Raw genomic sequence first — 20544 nt, forward strand, 5'->3', positions numbered from 1 at the left:
TCTCTGCCTTGCCCCCAGTGTAACGGATTATGTAGAACTGGACCATCTTATTTACTCACTCGGTGAACAGTCACTGAGGGCCTGTTGTGTGCCATTTAGTTGCAGGCGCTGGGGTGCAGTGATGAGCAAAAACAGGCATCGTCCTTGCTAACAGAGCTTAGAGCCTAGCAGAGGAAACAAGCGTTAACTGACAGAAAAAAATCAATATAAAAACACCGCTGTGACAACTGCTTCACCGATTCAAAAGCCTGTTGCAGGATGATTTAACTTAAATAGGGTGATCTGGGAAGGCTCCCTGAGGAGGAGATGTCTTGGCCAGGAGCTAAGGAGTAAGCGACACTGGCCCACCACGTTGGTCTACTGCCTATGCAAAGGCCCTGGTGCCAGAAAGAGTTGGTGAGTTTGATAAATTAAAGAAGAGTTTGATAAATTAAAGTCAGGTGTCAGAGGGTGGAGTTTGGGGCAAATGAAGCTGGAGAGGAAGTCGATGTGACAGTAAGCAGGATCTTGAGACGCTGTTAAGGATTATCTGGTCTTTATCCCAAATGATGGAAATGTTTTAAACAAAGTCTGGGGTGTGGAGGTGGGCAGTAGGGGAGGGTGCCTGATCCCACTTTTTTTGTTGTGTTGGGAAGATGCCTCTGGCTGCCACGTGGGGAGCAGCTCTGGGTGGTGGTGGTAGCCTGGAAGTGACGCTGGCAGCCCTGCCACGGTCAGAGGACTCAGTAGCCGACTCCCACCTGCCTGGGGACCACCTCCTTCCCCTCCCAGTTTCCTTCCGATACTTCCAACCCCTGATATGGTTTTTAAAATTTATTTACTTTTATAACATTATATAAATTTCAACATACATCGTTCTATTTTGATTTCTGTGTAGATTACATCTTATTCACCACCCAAAGACTAATTGCCATCCAACACCACAAACTTGTTCCTAATCATCCCTTTTGCCCTCCCCCCACCCCATTCCCCTCTGGTAACCACCAAACCAATCTCTTTCTCTATGTGTTTGTTTGTAGTTGTTTTTATCTTCTATTTATGAGTGAGATCATGTGGTATTTGACTTTCTCCCTCTGACTTATTTCACTTAGCATAACGCCCTCAAGGTCCATCCATGGTGTCACAAATGGCCAGATTTCACCTTTTTCTGTAGCTGAGTAGTATTCCATTATGTATATATACTACATCTTTATCCCTTTGTCCCTTGATGGGCATCTGGGTTGTTTCCCTGATATGTTTTGAGTTCCATTTTCTCCATCGGAGCTGCCTCACAAGAGCTGTTCTCACCCACTGCTCTCCACTTTATTTTCCTTTGTTCCTTCTGACTTTCAATTGTCTGCTTTTCTACTCATTTCCAACGCTAAGTAAGAGATGGGAGAAGGTGCCGGGTCTACGGTGCAGTGAGGAAAGCTGGGGAAGAGCAGAGCGCAAGAACAGAATGGTTGGTTGACGTGGACCCGTCATGCCCCCCACACCAGGGAGACAACCAGCTGCTACTCCGGGAAGCTGAGAAAAAGCCGTGGCAGAAGAAGGGTACTTCTGCTTAGGATCAGTTGAAGGAGGACAGGTGGGAGCTGCGAAGCTGGCCGACGTTCTGCTGTACAAAGGATTTCAGTTTTGCAGATGTTAGGAGGCGGCAAGTAGAAGAAGACAAGCTCTTCAGTCCTGGGTGGCGGCCAGTCGTCTCCGCGGAGAAGCCTGGTGGAGCAGCGCCGGTGGGGCAGGAGAGAAAGCCAACCGACGGGGCTGGAGATGTAGATTCGGGAATCGGATGGAGAGTGTTGGCGTGAATGAGCATCTTGCAAGTGGATAAACTCCTACAAGGGAGGACCTGGTGTTGGGGGACCACTGTAGCTGGTGGCCCAGGGAGGTTCCTGGGGGGTAGGATGCTGATGTCTCCCGTGGCTCTGCCCGGCTTTGCCTCTTTGCTCTACAAAGTGAAAGGGAGAACAAAGCCGGAGGGCGGTTTTGTGCTGAGGAGCTGCCTGTCTGCTTAAAGGTCTTATTTACAATTTTCTAGTATTTGTTGGGTGTGGGGCAGGGTTACACCCACCACCAGCTGACAGGACAAGTGAGAGAGGAATGGACTCCGGGACGTCACCTTACCAGAAGCACAGCTTCTGAGTCACGAGGTGGAGCCGGACGGGAGTTTACTTATCATGGTAACAAAGATCGCAGGGAATGTCGTCAGGGGATTTGGTGCTGAGGATTTGGGCCCTCCTGTTTAATTTAAAGGTCAAGTTCAAACTGGAAGGGTTTCCATTTAGCACAAGTCCCTCCTTCCCTCTCACTTCCCCAGCCACAAGGTAAGGTGTGGAGCCTGAATGTTTTCTGGGTCGCGCGTGCATTCCACAGGATATTTAAAGACTGGCTTGGAGTGAACAGCGTGCAGGAGTGAAATAATCTCACAAGGCAGTGAAGGAACCATGATTTCAGATGGGTTTGCTTATTCTGTTGGAGTTGCATAGACGGAGCTCCTCGCATGGCGAGTCTGGGTCTCACCTGTCCGCGCACTCCCGCATCCTGTCCTGCCGGCCTCTGTCCCGTGAACTCCCATCCACCTGAGTCAGGGGCAAGGAGGATGGTCCCTATCACAGCACGGAGTATGAGCACACCCCTCGTCCCGTCTTTCTTTCCTTGGGGTGTAGATTGGGCTATTTCTTGTCTTTTGTCCTTCTTCTTAAGATGCAATTCAGGGCTCAGAAAGAGCCAAGGTGGCATGGCAGCCATGGCTTTCCTGGGGAATCACTTCTGGCTTCCTTTCCTTAGGCTTTTTTCATTGCTTAAAATCCCAGATCAGAGGGATCGTTGGATGGGAGAGACGTGCCCGGGGGTAAGGGAGAAGACCCAATTTGTGTTGTTATTTAGAGTCACATTTTCTCTCTCTTTCTATCTCGTCCAGGGACAAATCAAAGGATAGTGAGCATGTTTACCCAAACTTGGGATTAGTCATAGTTAATTCTGACTTCCCCTCAGTCCTGCCTCTTTGGAGCCTGTGTCCTCTCTCCTCCCCCGGCTGCCTCACGGCCTGGTCCTGCTGGCTTCCTGGGTCCTGTCTGTGCAGCGGTTCATTTCCCCTGTTGACCTGTTCCTGCAGTGGGCAGTGCATTGTGGGTACTCAGGTGCAGTGTTAATGTGTTAATATGTGTCCAGTGGTGTGGTTCCTCCCCAAAAAACTTTAAGGGTGTAACGAGATTCTTTTAGAACCTGCCTTACAACTTGACTTTTTTTTTTGAGGAAGATTTGCCCTGAGCTAACATCTGCCGCCACTCCTCCTCTTTTTGCTGAGGAAGACTGGCCCTGAGCTAACATTTGTGCCCATCTTCCTCTACTTTATATGTGGGACGCCTGCCACAGAATGGTTTGGCAAGTGGTGCATAGGTCCACACTCGGGATCTGAACTGGTGAACCCCGGGCCACCAAAGCAGAATGTGCAAACTTAACCACTGTGCCACTGGGCCAGCCCGCACAACTTGACCTTTTAAGGTTGGGAGGAAAGGGGGCCTGCAGTCTATGGGGAGCTCCCAATGTGTATGACAGGCCGCCTGGTCGACCCACAGGGATCATGCAGCTCCAGAAGGTAATAGGAACCCATCACAGTCTTGCTGATGTGGCAGGCACGGCTGAGAAGAAACCAAGGTGTGTGGTCTGCCAGGGGGTCTTTTTGTTATAAACTCTGAGTGAGATTAGAGGGAAAAGAGTGGGAAAGAGGGAAAATTCAGAGTGGGAAGTTGTGAGTTTGGGTCCCTGCTCACCACTGTGATTGTAAGTCCTGAGATATTGCTGGTCTTCATTTCCTCATTGTTAAAACATAGGTGGGAAAAAGATGAGAATAAGAGATCTTGAAGACTACCCAGTGCTCTGCAAGTTCTGCTTTGATTGTTATTATAAACGTGGGAAAGTCTCGGAAAACTCTGGCTGCCAATTTGCTCTTCTAGGGTGGTAAGAATATCAGTCCTAAATGGTCAAAAGATTTCCTGAGTTCTTCAGTCGCAGAACACCCTCCATCTCAAGTAATTGTGACTGAGTTCATGTGGGCTGGAAAGCCCTTGATGCACTCGATGTGGAAGACCAGGCAGAAGTTGTCATTCCAGTTAAAACCAGTGTCAGAGTGCATCTGGTGAGCAAAGGCTGAAGATTGATAAAGGTGTGAAAGAAACAATTTTATTTTAATCTATGGTTTTCTTGGCTCATCTTGTCAGTCAACACAATCCCTTCTTGCAGGTCAACATAATCCATCCTTGCAGGTCAGCACAATTCCTTCCTGCAGGTCAGCACAATTCCTTCCTGCAGGTCAGCACAATCCGTTCTTGCAGGTCAACTCAATCCATTCTTGCAGGTCAGCTCAATCCGTTCTTGCAGGTCAACTCAATCCACTCTTTCAGGTCAACTCAATCCACTCTTGCAGGTCAACACAATTGCTTCTTGCAGGTCAACACAATCACTTCTTGCAGGTCAACACGATCCCCTCTTGCAGGGCATGTCATAGTGACTGTTTACTGAGTGCTTGAGGGTCATCTTAAGGGCTTTACGTGAATCGTCTCATTGGTTCCTAAAACAATTTGCTGTGGTACTAGTGTCTCTGTTTTGCAGCTGAGGGGAGTGGAATATGGAGAAATTGAGAAAACTTGCCCAATGAGCTGAAACCCTCACTCTGGAGTCTGTGGTCTTACACTGTAGAACCACTTGCTCACCTGTTGAAGTTTTAGATTCGACACTAGGATGTGGTCACATCCAGGCTGCCAAATGCATCCCTTGAATGTTCTCAGCAGGGGATCTCATTCTCCTGTGTCCTTCTACCTGTTTCGTTCTCTCTGTCTCCCTTACCTGTGTCTCTTCTAGTGCTTAGGAGGAGGGGCGTGGCCTCAACGACAGCACCATCCTCTTGAGCCTTGGCCACTGACTTTCCTTTCATTCCATGACAGTAAACTCAGGACCCAACTGTTGTGTCTCTTCAGCTGTATTCCTTCTCTCTCAGCCTTGTTCATCCTCCAGCCCCAGACACTGTCCTAAGCACCCATTTGGGGGCTCTAAGGATGCAAGGGCATGCGGTGGGCCGTGATCACAGCATGCTGGGGTCCCCACCCTCTTTGTGAAGAGTAGCTACTTCCTTCTTTCCCCTCTGAGCCTTGGGATCTTCTTGGAGGTGGAAAGCAAAGGTCCTTCCCGTTTCACTGGGAGGAAAATTCTCATTTCACAGTGAGGCTGAAAAACTTGCCTAAAGTAAGAGAGTTGGGCTGGTGGTGGCTCTCTGGACCAGGCTGGGGGAAGATATTTGAGGTAACATCCCTCCAGAGCATTGCTTCCTTCACTCCCAATCCTGCTGGGAGCGCCGTGGACTGTGGAGTGAGCAGAGGTGGGTGGAAAGGAGGGATGGGGTGGCTTCCTGTCCACTGGAAGCTCCTGATCTAATACAGCCATTGGATGGTCACCCAGGGGTCACAACTGGTGTACAGAAGGGTTAAATTGTACAGATGACTTATGTAGATTCATCCACAGTCTTGAAACATTGGTTGTCTTCCAGCTTCTGGATCCAGCTATGAGATCATAGAAGGTCCCAAGAATGCTACGGTGCTGGAGGGCTCAGAGGCTCGCTTCAACTGCACCATCTCGCCTGGCTGGAGGCTCATCATGTGGTCTCTGAATGGCACCGTGGTTCTGAGCATCACGCCCACAGAGCCCATCATCACCAGTGACCGCTTTACCACTGCAAGTTATGAAGAGGGCGGTAACTTCATCTCTGAGATGATCATCCATGATGTGCAACTCAGTGATGCGGGGCATGTCAGATGCAGTCTCCAGAACAGTGACCGGGATGCGTCCGCTTTCCTTTCAGTCATAGGTGTGTATGCAGGTGGCTCCAAAAAGGAGCATTTGGAGTCCATTGGGTTAAATGTCACAGGAATGGAAGGAACCTTCTGAAGCTCATGTCACATAAGGTGACATATGGGGTCTACTTTCACTTCGTGTTATGCTTAGAATTATTCTGAGCTGGCTAATATTTATGTTTTATTATGTGTTTATTTCTCTCCTCCCTTCCTCACTGACTCTCTTTCTACTTCGTTTCCTCCTCTTTCTCTCCCTCTCTCTTTCCCTCTTTCTTTTCCTTTTTCCCTTATTGAGACTCCTAAAGACAGGTTTTATCACTTTCCCATCTAATCCATTTCAGGACCTAATAGCTTTTCTGGAAATACATCCTGGAATTCTTCTGGGGCCAGTTGCAATGATTTGTCTTTGATTTAGAGACAGTTGACAATCATTGCCCTTTCTCTAGTCTTTCATATATGTGACTCTTATTTCTTTGCCTTACATCCTTACATAATTTGTCAGCTTCAAATCATGCTTTGACTTTTTGCTCTTTCCAGCTGAGTCCCCTCAATCTGTATTACTCTTTCCTGCCCCATTGGCTCTTAAGAAGTAGTCAAAGGTGTGTGTTTACCAAACTTACCAAGACTTTTAGAAAAAAGTGAAAAAAATTCATAATAGTGGATAACGTTTTTCACTTTCAAAGCTAATTTTAAGGTGCTGAATTCAGATTATGCTATATAGTGAAAACAATAAAAGAATGCTTTACAAGGATTCAGAACATCTTTATCAAGGTTTAATCATTTTGCATTCCTTAAAAATGTAATTACATATTATTTATGTAATTACTCCAATTATTTATGTATTTACTCCAATTTAGATGCATCAGAGCGTGTCGAGCCCCTGATTTCTATGGTGGCATTTTTTATGATAGACCACATTGTGTCTTTCAAATTTTTTCTTATGTCTACTTATTTGCATGTCTAGGAGAAGTTCCCAGAAATTTGGTGTGTATTCATGTTGCTATCAAATCAAATTTGATAACATTTGGTGAAGCCTAGTTTGCATGGTTATATTCTTATTATAATAATTTGTGGCATAAAGGAAAGAACACAGGAAAATGAATCAAAGATAGGAGTTCTGGTTTTGATTTCATCCATTATCTGCCTTGGTGGCCCCGGGATGCCTCAATTTCTTCATCTTCAAAATGGGGCTAAGGCTCAGGTTTACTGTGAGGATCAGATAAAAACATGCCTGAGGATGATTTGAAGACCCTAAATCCCTGTCTGAGTCAATTTACTGCACACGGACTTGAGGGGCTAGAGTGGTCTACTGTTAATAGTGCGGACTTGGGAGCCCAACTGCCAGGTTTGAGTTCCAGCTTTGTCATTGACTAACTGTGTGACCTTGGACATGTTACTTAATGACCTTGTGCCCTAGTTTCCTTGTCATAAAGCTGTTGTGAGATTATGCAAAGCCTTTAGAACAGCACCTGGCTCATAGCAATTCCCACAGAGTCATTTACTGCCTTCCCAATAGCAGCCCACTGTCATGTTAGGCATTTAAGAGGGACTCAAAGATAAATAGAATAGGACACAGTCCTGCCCTCAAGAACCTTACAGAAAGAGTGGATAATGCAAGTGCGTGAATAACACTGGAGAAATGTAGATGCTGGCAAAGGCAGTGGGAGGGAGACAAACTCAGGTTCGAAGTGGGAAGGGAGGTGAGAGAATCAGCAGAGCCTTCAAGGAGACTCTGTGGAGAAGGCACCATTTAAGATGTGCCTCGAAGGTCTGTAGATGATAGGAAAATGGGGAAGCGAGAGAGGAGGATGGCACCCCTGGATGAAGGAAACATCTGTCAAAGGCGTGACTTATTACTGGTATGCTGATGGCGTATCAAACTCATAAATCCATTTGGTTTTATAGCATCTTTCCCCAAAGCTATAAACCTACAAAGTTATCTGAATATCCCTAAGACGCATTTTGATATGTTGATAATTACTGTAGCTTTGGTTTTAATGCAGATGGAAGAAGAGGCATCTAGGAAAGTTAAAGTCTTCTCCAAGTTCACGCGGAAGGAACCCACAGAGCAGGGATGGAACCCGAACATTTACCCTGGTTCCATCGGTCTCAATGGCACTTTGTTCTTAGAGGAACAAATGTCCTCTGAGCCACAGAGTCTCTTTCAAGGGAAAAGAATCCTGAAAAAGGAAGAAGCATCCAATTTATTTTGAAAGTGAATTATCCAAAGATTGTTTTTCTTTTCCTTTTCATGTGTTAACAAGAAAAATAAAGAGAGCTTACATAACTCCATACTGAGTCCTCCAAAATCCATGTGAACGTCCTAGCCATCACCCTTGTATAAAGTCTGTCATGCTACCAGATAACTTTTGTGAAAGCCAACAGGAAAAGTTGAATTGCAAATACACACAGAAAAAGGAAATGCTTCAGATTGCTGCATTTGTCTGTTTATTGACCAATCCACCAAACAATCACACACTAAACTCTAGATCTCTTGTGTTTTGAGGGCCACTAAGACTTGAGTTCAAGATCTCCTGTTGTTAAGGGAGGCAATACCATCCTCCCATTTCTGTCATCTTAAACCTCTCCATCAATGAAACAATGAGTGAACAAAAAAGAGCAAGCACAGAACTCTTTTGTCTTAAGGGACAAATCCATTCCTCTGTTACTAGTGCGTTTACAGAAGTCTTTGAATTAGCAAAGGTGCTTTACTTACCCTAAGAGACTATTCGGGAAAGGAGTAGTTGAAAATTTAACATTTCAGAGTTGGAAGAGCTTTCAGAGCCGATCCAGTTCCATCTAGTTTGGGAACTTCCAGGTGTTCCCCAGACTCTTTGAGGGTGGTCTGTGAGGTCATGATGATTTTCAAAATGATACCAAGGTGTCACTTGCCTTTCCCACTCTCCTTCTCTCACGTGTACAGGGAGTTTCCCACTATCCATTGGAAAGGTCTGCATAACTCAGTGGATCAGCATTTTCCAACTGACTGATGTATAGTGATACAAAATCACCAAGGGTAAAGGATTTTAATGTAACAGAGAATGAAAGTTCCTTATCTAGTTTCAGATTCCACAGTGCAACTAACATTTAAGAAACCACCGCTTGTCCAGTTTTAGTGTGGTATCAAAGAGTAGCCGTGATTATCTGAAAAGCCTCCTCACTGCTCCAAATATATTTTCAGCGAAGTCAGATTTTCTTTATAAACTCCAGACAAAGCAATATATTGCAAGAGGTCCAATGCAGGAGCACATATGAGAATCCAGCTAGACATTAAAGAGATTTGCATAAATATAAAACTATGTTGTTCTTCTTATGAATTTATGTTGGTTTAAAAATATAGGTATTTTGAGCCAGCCCAGATGGCCTAGTGGTTAAAGTTTGGCGCTCACAGCTTCAGCAGCCCAAGTTCGTTTCCAGGTCTTGGAACTGCACCACCTGTCTGTCAGTTGCTATGCTGTGGCAGTGGCTCAGTTGGAAGAACTAGAACGACTTACAGCTAGGATATACAACCATACAGTGGGGCTTTGGGGGAAAAAAAGCAAAGAGGACGATTAGTAACAGATGTTAGTTCAGGGCCAATATTTCCTTGCAAAAAAAAAAGTATTTTTAATAAAAATACATTAATCCATATTAACATGTAATTGGTTAATACTGTTATTTTAAAAATAACTATTTATTTATTTAATTATTATGAATTTTATTATTATTAAATAATTAATGATCAATTATTATTTAAAAATAAACAAATATTTAATTCAAATTTCAAAGATGGTAAATATTGGTAGATGGACTCCCCAAAAACAAAAGGTCTTTGGAGTCCTCAATGATTTTTAAGAATACAAAAATTACCAAAACCAAAATGTTTGAAAACCACTGACCTGGTCAAATCCTCTCATTTGACAGGCAGAAAACAGAGATCCTGACAATTTCAGTGACTTGCCCGAGGTGACACTAGCGTTTCGGGAAAGCCCGGATTGAGAATGGATTTTTGATTCTTATTCCAGTGTTCTTTCCATTATATCATGCAGCAGGGGGTTTAGGATATTTTCCCTTGAACGTTTCAAGGTGTATAGATTTCACTAAGGCTGTGTCTTTACCAGGGCCAACCCTCAGGTTTTTTAGTAATATCAGCAACACAAGTGCTATTTTCAGATGGACTCTTTACAGTGTGAACAGTGGCATACGCAAGTGGGTCCTTCATAAAAACTTTAAAATAGTTTATCTGAGTAAAATATTCTGATACATGATTTAGGGTCATTATTTCTATAATTCTATTAGATTAGATTTAATTTGTACCTAGAAAAATATTTTAAGGCAATATCATAGGACGTTATGTTTAAAAATATGTGACCCCAAAAATAAATTAAATGAATCTGAAAGACCAAAGGCCAGGATAGACTTACTTCCCATGAGACTATGAGATGTGTTCTCCTTCCAGTGAAAAAAATGTAAAGGTGTTTCCCTTTTTGCTTTGGCTCCCAGGACAGCCCAGTACAACTTTGCAACACCTCTTCAATGATTGCATAGCCCACTATGGAAGGCATCTGCCCTCTCTTTCCCTGGATCCTGATTTTTATTTATTCATTTTCTCTGGGGTTATATGTTTTCTGGTGAGCGACCTCACCTTCTCCTGTGAACCTGGCAGGTGTAAGGAGAGACACAGATAAACCTTGAGTTAAGGTTTTCGATACAGACACAGCCAATTTGGGCTTGGGAAGACAGCTCCCATGAAAAGCAATTTGAAAGAAAAACTAATGAAAACCTGGAACTGAGAGGCATGGTCATTCCTTCGAACATTTCTCTTCTCTTCTCTAGTTATGGGGGAACTGTTCATCTCCAGTGGTGTTCTCATAGTCATTGAGGATGAACCTTGTAATGTGACCTGCCGTGCATCGGGGTGGACCCCACTCCCAGATATTTCCTGGGAGATTGGTGTTCCGGTGAACCATTCAAGCTACTATTCTGTTCGGGAGCCTGATGACCCTCAGAGCACAGTGAGCATCCTGGCTCTCACGCCACAGGGCAACGGCACTCTGACTTGTGTGGCTACCGTGGAGGCACTGCAGGTCCACAAGTCTGTAACTGTAAATCTTACCGCGGTTCAGCCTCCCGTGGGTAAGTGAAGACCTCTTGCTTTATAGAATGTGAATTATTATTTCGCACTTCTATTTTATATGTCATGCTACTTAATCAACAACACCTAGGAAAATCGTACGATGACCTTGATTTCGGGGAGGGATGGTAATGGAGACAAATTTCTCCTAGTGTCGGCTTAATGACCTTGTAATTTCACTTGCTTTTAAAATTCCATCTTCAAGAGCTTCTCTCTTTTCTACTTCAGATGAAAACTGTTAAGAATATTGATGATTATCAGGAACAGCAAGAAGTTCAGAGATAAATACTCGAATTCCACATTTTTCTCTAGCTTTACCCATTGTTCTCGTTTGACCCCGTCCGCTAGGCCAACACGAGGCGAACTCTTCTAATATTTGAGGAGGGCGTGTAGGTCCTCTCCGGTTCCTTCCAATCTCAGTGGAATTACGCTGTTTCATTTTTTACCCAGCAAACCCACAGTGTGTGAAAGTACCAAGTCTAGATGTCTATTTTTAACTCAACTAAATGACATAAGTTTAAAGTTTAGATCCCCAAGAGATACGTCTGCTATAGAGTCATAGGTATGCCAGCAACTCTAACCACACACCTTCCCAAGGCCCAAGAGTCTGCTTGAACTCGAGTCAGCCTGGGCCAGCTAGAAAACGGGGGGGAAAAGGGGCTGGAGCTTGACTTTGAGTCCTTCATTCTACAAAAGAGGAAAGAAAGAGAGGCCTGGAGAAGTGCTGGGCTGTATTCCAGGTCATACGGCTGGAAGGGGCAGAGGGGACATCTAAAGCTTTTCCCACTATGAAAACACCATTACATGAGATTGTTCCAAGTTTGGAACAAAGCTACATCCAAAGCAAGATGACAATAATGATAATAATAAGAGAACAGTGCTAGAGGGCAGTTACCATGTAAAGACACTGTTTGAAGTGCTTCTCAAATATTCACTAAGTTACCCTGCACTACAGCCCTGTGAGTGGATGCTGCTATTGTTCCTGTTGTAAAGGCAAGGTGACAGGGACACAGTGTGGCTTGGAATTTGCCCATGTCTGTAGAGCTAGTAGATGGTGGGAGGTGGCCCTGGCAGTGTGTCTCCGGAATCTGCTCACCCATCAACTCCGCCCTCCGCTGTGAGCAGTCACTTGGGTGGTGTATGAGTACCTTGGGGCTGCTGTAACAAAGCACCCCAGACTGAGGGACTTAAACCACGGAAAGGTATTCTCTCTCTATTCTGGAGGCTGGAAGTCTGAGGTCAAGGTGTCAGCAGGAGAAATTCCTTCTGAGGGTCCTGAGGGAGAGTCTCCTGGGGGCCCCTCTCCTGGCTTTTGGTGATTGCTGGCAATCTTTGGCTTGTAGATGCTTCACCCCGATCTTTGCCTCTGTCTTCATGTGGTGCTCTCCCTGTGTGTGTGTGTGTCCAAATTTCCCTTTTTTAGAAGGACACTAGTCATGTTGGGTCAGGGGCTCACCAGATCCAGTATGACCTCATCATAACTATAATTAACACAGAATCTACACAGACTGTCTGAATATCTCGTTTCTTGACAGTCTTTTACTTGATAACTTTTGTATTCTGTCATTAGTCATTGCCTGAATCTATCATTTCTATGATGGTTGTGAAAGAGTGACTTTCTGGTTCCCTGATTTTTCTGTATTTATTAGTTGGCATTCTTCTGTAAAAAAGAGACTTCTCTTTCCTTCCTTTTTGTTCTTTCTTTTTTTTAATAGTTTTAGCATGGATTCGTTTTGTTCAATACATTATAATTTGCTCCTGTCATTACTCATTTTGATGCTCAGATTTCTCTAGATGTGTGGCCAGTGGGAATCCCTTCCAGCTGGCTCTGGTGTCCTTTTGATGTGTCACTATTAGTTTTTGGGCACTTGGTCCAGTAAGATGTCCCAGACTCCCTTTACACTTCCCCTGTCCCAGCCTGGGTTCCGCCGTTTCGCCAAGGAGCCAGCCTCACTTGCTTTTAAGCTGTTTAAATATGATAAAACATGGTCTAGGCTTTGAAAGGGAAGATAAAAAAAAAAGTTCCATTAGCACCAAATGGAATGAGACTGCCTGTTTAAACCACACATCTTAACAAGGTAATCATGCAGCAAAGAGCTCTCGTCTGATCGATGACGCCCCACAGAAATGGAGTTTAGAGATTAGCTTGCCTGCAAAGTTTTTCTTTTGTAGGGGAAGGGCAAGGGGCCCTTAATTGCCCTTGATCAGATTTAATTCAGCTGAGTTCTTCTTAGTCTAGGACCAGTGAAGTGAGCGGCCTTAATTATGGCAGCTGGAGTCCCAGCAGCCTCAGAGGAAAGCACAGTGGGTGTGTTGCCATGAGTCTTGCTTTATTGGACTCATTTGGAAAAGGGTAATTTGTTTCTAAATTATTCATCAAGATCCAGAGCAGCTGGTGGCTGGCTGCATGTTGTGTGTTCTATGCAAGTTCGAGCAGCTGAGGACCTCGTTCCAGCCTCGGCTGGCGCAGCTGGCGACGGCGAGCCTTCAAGGCGCACCGCCAGGTGACGGAGAGCCCGGGGTGAATGAGGCGGTGCCTGTTCGGGCGTCTTCAGGAAGCAATAAACACCAACCCCCACACCCATTTCCTAGATGTGCAAGGAATCTGTCTTCATTTCTGGAATAGCCCCTGTAAATCGATGAAAGAGGAAGAGCAATGGCATTTAGGAAGCCTAATTGGTTTAAGCCAAGAAGTTGTATGGACGCACTTATGGATTCTTGAAGGAAAAGCATATTGAAAGGGCTAATGCTAAAGTTTTCTGAAAGATCGGTTTTCTTGATTCCAGAAGTCATACAAAGTTCAGGCATTGCAGACATGCATACCACCAGCAGGAAAGCCCCTCTCATGCCCACTTTGAGACAACCACCCTCCACCTTCCGTCTGCCCATCTGGATTGTTCTCCGTGTACTTGCTTAAGTGTACGGGCTGTGGAATGTTCAAACGAAGCAGGACTTTTAGGAAATCGGAGCACCTTGTAGAAGGGAGCGATTCCTGGTTAGAATCCAGTTTGGTGAGAAGTGGCATTTTCGAGGGCAGACAAGAGTGGCGGGAGGGACGGTCCTGGGTCGTAGCTCTGGCACCAGCTGTGCGACTTGGGCAAGTCACTACCCTTTGAGGCTCCATTTTCTCACCTGTAAAAAGAGGGGAGAAGAGCAGGACAGAAGTTTTCTTTCCTGGCTGCCTCTCGGAGACGTTAGTGCATCTGCTGATGCTCGAGCCCCACCCCAGAGGTTCTGGTTTAACTGGAGCCTGGGAACTGACACTTTAAAAAAACTTCCAAATTACTCTACTGGGCAGCCAGGATTGGAGGTTGCTGATCTGGAAAATCTCAAAGGCCGTGCCTTTTGGCCCAGCCGCATCACGCGCTACTATCCACACAGAATTGGGTATCAGACAGCCTGGGCTCAGCTTGCCCACTTACTCACTGTGTGACTTTGGGCAAGTTACTTAACCTCTCTGTGCCTCAGTTTTCTCATCTGTAAAACTGAGATAATAATAATACCTACCTTCTAGGGTTGTTGTTGGTGTGAGAAAGAAGCAGGTTAAAACATAGAATCACTTAGGACAGTCCCTGCCCCAGAGCCCACAGGACAGGAGAGTGAGTGATTGTTATCATTTATCACATTGATTCAGAGATCTCCTGTTTCCCTTCTCATCAGCACCAGGGCCTGCTTGCACGTGCCGGTGGTGACATTTTGTATTAATCCAGTTGGTTTTTAGAAATTCTAGTTGCCTGTTAAAAACTCTGAGCATTTCTGTGAGAGCATCTGGGGAACACTATTTTCCTTTTCTTCACAGATGGGAAAAGGACATTCTCGAAGCTGAGATTACAGTTATACAGTAAATTCGGTAACGCAGCCCTAACGTGCCCGCAGTTGTGTGCAGGGACGTAGGGAGGAGGGCAAGCAGACTTGAGCTTGGAGGTAATCTTCCTTAGTCACTGGCTGTGGGTTGCTCAGGTATGGTGTACACGTCCCCTCCAGCATCTGCCATTCGCCTCGAACCATCATGCCACACCCTCCACCACGGCACAAGTCAGGGACCAGCATCCACCTAGACTCCCCGTTCCTCTATGGCCTGGGCTGTATCTTCCCCGGAAGGATTATTCCAAATGGAAGATGCAACATGGCAGGATGGAAAGACACGAGTCAGAGTGTCGAGGTTTTTCTTTTCTGAGTGTCCTTGTCCAATTTACTGAGTCTCTTCCTCTTGAGTGTCTTTTCTGTACGAGGAAGGGGTCGGATTATGGGTGAGCTAATTCCAAGGTTCTGTGTTTTCTGTCCACTATTGACTTTTGATTTATCACTCTATGAGTATCATTTATTTTTCTTTCACTCCACTATAAATGGACTCGTTTAAAAAATTAGCCTCATACTAAACAAAATACCCAAGATGTATCTGCATATATGTATATGTATATATGTAATAGATGACAAATCAAAAATTTTTATGAAAATAAGACAGTTTCTTCCGTGTGGCTCCAGTACCAATCGTGCCTCCTTATGGCACCTAGCCCACACTTTTCTCTGGGCTCCACCAGAGGAGAGGGAGAGCAAGCCTCTCCTAGATGTGAAACTCTGTGGGAGATTTGACCCCCAGTGGGGTGCGGTCCCAGCAAAGAGGAAGTGAAAGAATGAGCTGTGTGGTTCCTGATGTCAGTTGCTGTTCGGTGAGAGTTTGGGGCTTTGAGGTGAGTGCTGGCATCACTTTGTTTGCCTTGGTGGTTGAATTATGGACATGAGAGTGAGTGAGGTCGTCCTTGATTCGGCTGCAACCCCAGCAAGGTGGCCCCTCCCTTCCTTTAAACAGGTCCGCCCTGAGGATAAGCAGGCGTCTCTGTGCTGGGTCAGAGGGAAGGGTTGTATGTCAGGACTCGGTTGACAGAACTTGGCATGCTGATGGTTTCCTCTAGCGGGCAGGAAAACACCCTGAGAGTGAGTGTTTGGGAAGTCAACAAGTATGTTGACTTATGCCAGTAAGAATTCCAGGCCTATCTCTTGAGTCCTGAGCCAGACTTTAGTGTTTCACCCCAGCTGGCTCTTTTATTATGAAAACCTCTAATATTTACAAACTTCGGTTTGTAAAAGACCTCGTCAGACTGAATTTAGGATGGCTGCGGCAATCTCGAATGTGTGCTTTGTACCTTACGGTGTTCTCAGCTCGTTCACATGCATCTCTCGAGTCTCTGAACAGCCTGGTGGGGCAAGAATTGTTATGGATGAGCGAGCCAGAGGCCAAAGGGAGCCCAAGTCAGTGGTGGCCGTGAGATTTCACTGGTTCCATTGATGTGAAGCCCAAAGCTTTTTGTCAGTCACGAAGCTTCTGTACGGTGGTCTGATTTTGAACTCCAGATTGTGAGTATCATAAATGCAGTCTGGACTTCATAATCTTATTATCACATCTATGAGAGCGAGAGTATGGGAGCATCCTGTAAGGTGGCAGTTTGCTTGGGCAGTGTTAGCATTTTGCCTGCACACTAGGGATTCTCAAAGTGTGGGTCACCACCCACCTGCATCACAATTACCTGGGTGCCATTCCAGATGCCCGACTCAGCTCCACTGGAGGTGGGCTCTGGATCTGCGTGTGCAGAAAGCTTTCCAGGTGGCGCTTGGGATCCTGCTGTCTGTGGAACAAAGGGATAAGCCGTATTACTCTCTGGATGTGAAGGGACTGGCTTGTTTTAAAGGCCCAATTCTGGGGCTGGGGAAAGGTGGCATAGGAAGGGTATAAGCCTGTCCCCCCTACATTTTTTGGGGAACTCTTTTCTTCTCTCTATCTGTCCCAGCTCATCTCAGAAAAATGGTGGGTAATCCGGAGATCCATCCATCCATCCATCCATCCATCCATCCATCCATCCATCGACCTATTCATCCATCCATCCATTCATTCAAGGTGCTCAGTATGTGCCAGGTGCTTGGGGCATAGGTAGAATAAGACACAGTCCTTGACCTTGAGGGGACAAAGTCTAGTTTAGATAGTAGCAGATATGTAAGAAGAAATGGAAGCCACAATAGTCAATTTCATGGACATTTAAGATGGCAATGAGGGCCGGCCCCGTGGCCGAGTGGTTAAATTCATGCACTCCGCTTTGGCAGCCCAGGGTTTTGCTGGTTCCAATCCTGGGTGTGGACCTGGCACCACTCATCAGGCCACGCTGAGGTAGCGTCCCACATAGCGCAACCAGAGGCACTCACAACTAGAATATGCAACTATGTACTGTGGAGCTTTGGGGAGAAGAAGAAGAAAAAGAAAAAAGAAGATTGACAACAGATGTTAGCTCAGGTGCCAATCTTAAAAAAAAAAGAAAAAGATGGCAATGAATGTGAGACGTTAAAAAAAGAAGGAAACTTTAAAAACCATCACAGGTAATGCAGAGAAGCTTTGCACAAAGGGCAGAAGACAAATATCTTTTTATATTATGTAATTCTTCAAAGCAAACTTCTTGAGATGTCTGTGGATTGCTCTGCAATCAGATCCTTGCTTTTCCATGAGTCAGCACCCCGGTGGTTGACGACTGTAGACACAGAGCATTAGTGACCATCTCTAACCATCTCTGACTACAGCTTATTCCCAGCACTTGACTTTGACGCAGGAATAGCAAACTATGATTTCAAGGAAAACTCTTAAGGAAGAACCCCTAAGAGCTGTTTTTCCGCTACAAACCTGTGGTTCTGAAGTGCTGGAAGGCCATTGATTTCAAAGCAAATCTTATCTTCTTCATAGGAAGTCTGTTGTTTTATTTTCGAACGACTAGAATTTAACAAAATAGCATGCGTTTACACTGAGATAGTACCGAACACTCAGGGAGGAGTGACGGACTTTATTGACTAGCAATTCACACTCAGACAGATCAACTTAAACGTGGTTTGACTTTGACGTGGTTCAGTAGCGGGGAGTGAAATGCCCATAAGGGCTCTTCGGAACATCCATGCAGTTCCCACAAACCCACAGCCAGGCCGTGCTGTCCGACAGGACTTTCCGTGGTGAAGGCACCGTTCTAGTCTGCGGCAACTACACCCTTGAAATGTGGCCAGTGTGACCGAGGTGCTGAGTATTTAAGTGTCTATAATGTTAATTAATTTAAATTTGAATTTAGATAACCACATGAAGTCTATCCGACAGCTCTGGCTAAGGCGTGGCTGTAAAAAAAATCAAAATGGCTTTTTCTCTGTCTCCTTCTCTTTCTACCTCTCCTTCATTTCCTGCTGGCCCTGCCTCACCTTAATCTTTCTGTCTCCTGACTCCGTGACTACTGGATCAAACAAGAGGGCAAAGTAGAAACTAGTGAAGGTGGCCTCCGAAGGGCCATGGAGAGAGCAATTACTAGATGAGAAAGGAATTCTGTGGGTGGGGCATGGATGGCACTGGAGTGAGGCCTTTCGCTAAGTTCCTTTGGGAGTGGCTCTTCCTCAATTTGTCCTCGTTTCCTTTGGGCTCTGGACTCTCAATGGATGGGGATACGGAAGTGAGAGCCAGATGGCATTCTTCCGGTCTTGTCCAGCAGTAGCTGCTCAATAAGCATTTCTTGACTAAATAAATGGTGTGGAACATGGTGATCAATACCCCAATCTCAGGGAGTCGTTGCCCACCCCAGCCTTATCCGCCTCTCAGGAATGTTAGCGACATTAACCAACTAGATCTTGGATTGTGTTACTAAGCAGGTATTTATTGACAGCAATAAATATTGTGGATGATACTGTAAAGTGTTGAGTATTTAAGCACAAAGAGAAATTGGCCTAGGACACCTAGCTATAGCAGGCTGAATAGTTATAATAATAATAGAAAACATAAGAATTAAAATTTTTTTTTTAAATAGCGGTCACGTTGGTTTATAACATTGTATAAATTTCAGGTGTACATCATTCTATTTCAGTTCCTGTGTAGATTACATCATGTTCACCACCCAAAGACTAATTATAATCCATCACCACACACATGAGCCTCATCACCCTTCTCACCTCCTCCCTCCCCGCTTCCCCTCTGGTAACCACCAATCCAATCTCTATCTCTATGTGATTATTTGTTGTTGTCTGGAAGACCTGATCTAATTCTTGTGTGGGAGAATCAGTGATTACGTTCGCTAGACAGTGGCAAACATCACTAAAATATCTTTTTTTTCTCCTTTCAACCTTATAGGCAGTCTTGATAAACCAGGTGCATCCTTGCCTACCTGGGCCATAGCTCTACTCGCAGTCTCATTTTCATTGCTTTTGATCCTGATAATTGTTCTGATTATAATATTCTGCTGCTGTCGTGTCCCCGGGAGAGAGAAAAAAGGTAATTTTTTTGTTTGTATAGATTTGTATGTATTTTAGAACTTTTGGTACAAGCGGTTGAAATTCATTAGCTCATTAGCTCTTTGGAAAGATACATTGACTTTCAGCATCCTCGAAAGGAAATGTGTGAAGTTCATAGAGAGGGGAGGGATTTTCTCAAGGAAGGAAGTCACTCGTTCGGGGCCTGGTGCAACCCCTCCAGGAAGACAGATCTTCACACTTTTGAGAAAGTTTTGAGGCAGCACCTCTCTTACAAAAGACACTGACTATTTGATTTTTGTGCTTATTTGCAAAGATAATAAGGTTACTGTAATCTGTTATTTAGATGCTGTGTTTTTTCTAGAATCATACCTACCTATCTGAGCACATTAAAAGATCATTTGCTGTTTTGTATAATTCCAAATCACCTTTGGTGGGTGAATGTTGATGTGGTAGAGAGAAATATATAGTCTTTTGTTAATCAAAATAGTACAAATAAAATTAATAAAAATAATTACGCATTTCTTCTGAACGAGGTCTTCTGAGGTCCTCCAAGACATGAACGCAGTGGCTTTGTTTGGTGTCGGGCTCAACGTCGGGGTGGGCTCATCCACATGTGGGTGGGCTTCTTGTAGAGTTCGGGAGTGTGTGACTTCAGAAATAAAAGGATCTTTGTCATGGGGACAGCTCACTGCTTTCCAAGTGCGGGGTATGAGTGTCCAACATTATCTTTCCTTCTCTCATAAAAGCTTCACCGACTCCAATTTGAATATCTTCTACAGTTAAATCATTTTTCTTAAAATGAGAGCTTTGATGTTAGGTGGCATGCCAGTTTAATTATATTTTTAATTTTTTTTTAAAAGATTGGCACCTGAGCTAACAACTGTTGCCAATCTTCTTCTTTTTTTTTCCTGCTTTTTTCTCCCCAAATCCCCCCAGTACATAGTTGTATATTTTCGTTTAGTTGTGGGTCCTTCTGGTTGTGGCATGTGGGATGCCACCTCAACATGGCCTAATGAGCGGTGCCATGTCCGAGCCCGGGATCCGAACTCTGGGCCACTGAAGTGTAGTGTGCGAACTTAACCACTTGGCCACGGGGCCTGCCTACATTTTTAATTTTATTACACTAACTGCCATTGGATGAGAACTTTTTGTGTGTGTGCCAAGCGCTGTGTTAACTAACTCTTTTACATGGAATATGTCTGTCTTAGCGAGATATCCCATGTAAAGTGTATGGTCTACACTTAATGGTCTAGCCTTAACTCCTGCATAGATTTGTTTTGTGATTGGGGAATTAATTCTGTGATATAACTTTATTCCCTGGGAAACATAAAATGAAAAGTAGCA

The 20544-nt window shown here is 44.7% G+C and overlaps 1 protein-coding gene across 9 annotated transcripts in view; it reads left to right on the forward strand.

The window, feature by feature from the left end:
- The window catches only part of IGSF5 (immunoglobulin superfamily member 5), a 119109-nt gene that overhangs the window by 83133 nt on the left and 15432 nt on the right, over nt 1–20544 (forward strand). For 7 of the 9 annotated variants that reach the window (XM_070597537.1, XM_070597540.1, XM_070597536.1 and 4 more), the window contains 3 exons: nt 5525–5842; nt 10644–10943; nt 19079–19219. In XM_070597537.1, the coding sequence (XP_070453638.1) occupies nt 5525–5842; nt 10644–10943; nt 19079–19219 (759 nt within the window). The remainder of the gene's footprint in view (nt 1–5524; nt 5843–10643; nt 10944–19078; nt 19220–20544) is intronic. The other 2 variants (XM_070597542.1, XM_070597543.1) reach the window with 1 other exon arrangement.

The sequence above is a fragment of the Equus przewalskii genome, chromosome 27 (genome assembly GCF_037783145.1).
Source record: "Equus przewalskii isolate Varuska chromosome 27, EquPr2, whole genome shotgun sequence".
In the NCBI taxonomy this organism is placed as follows: domain Eukaryota; kingdom Metazoa; phylum Chordata; class Mammalia; order Perissodactyla; family Equidae; genus Equus; species Equus przewalskii.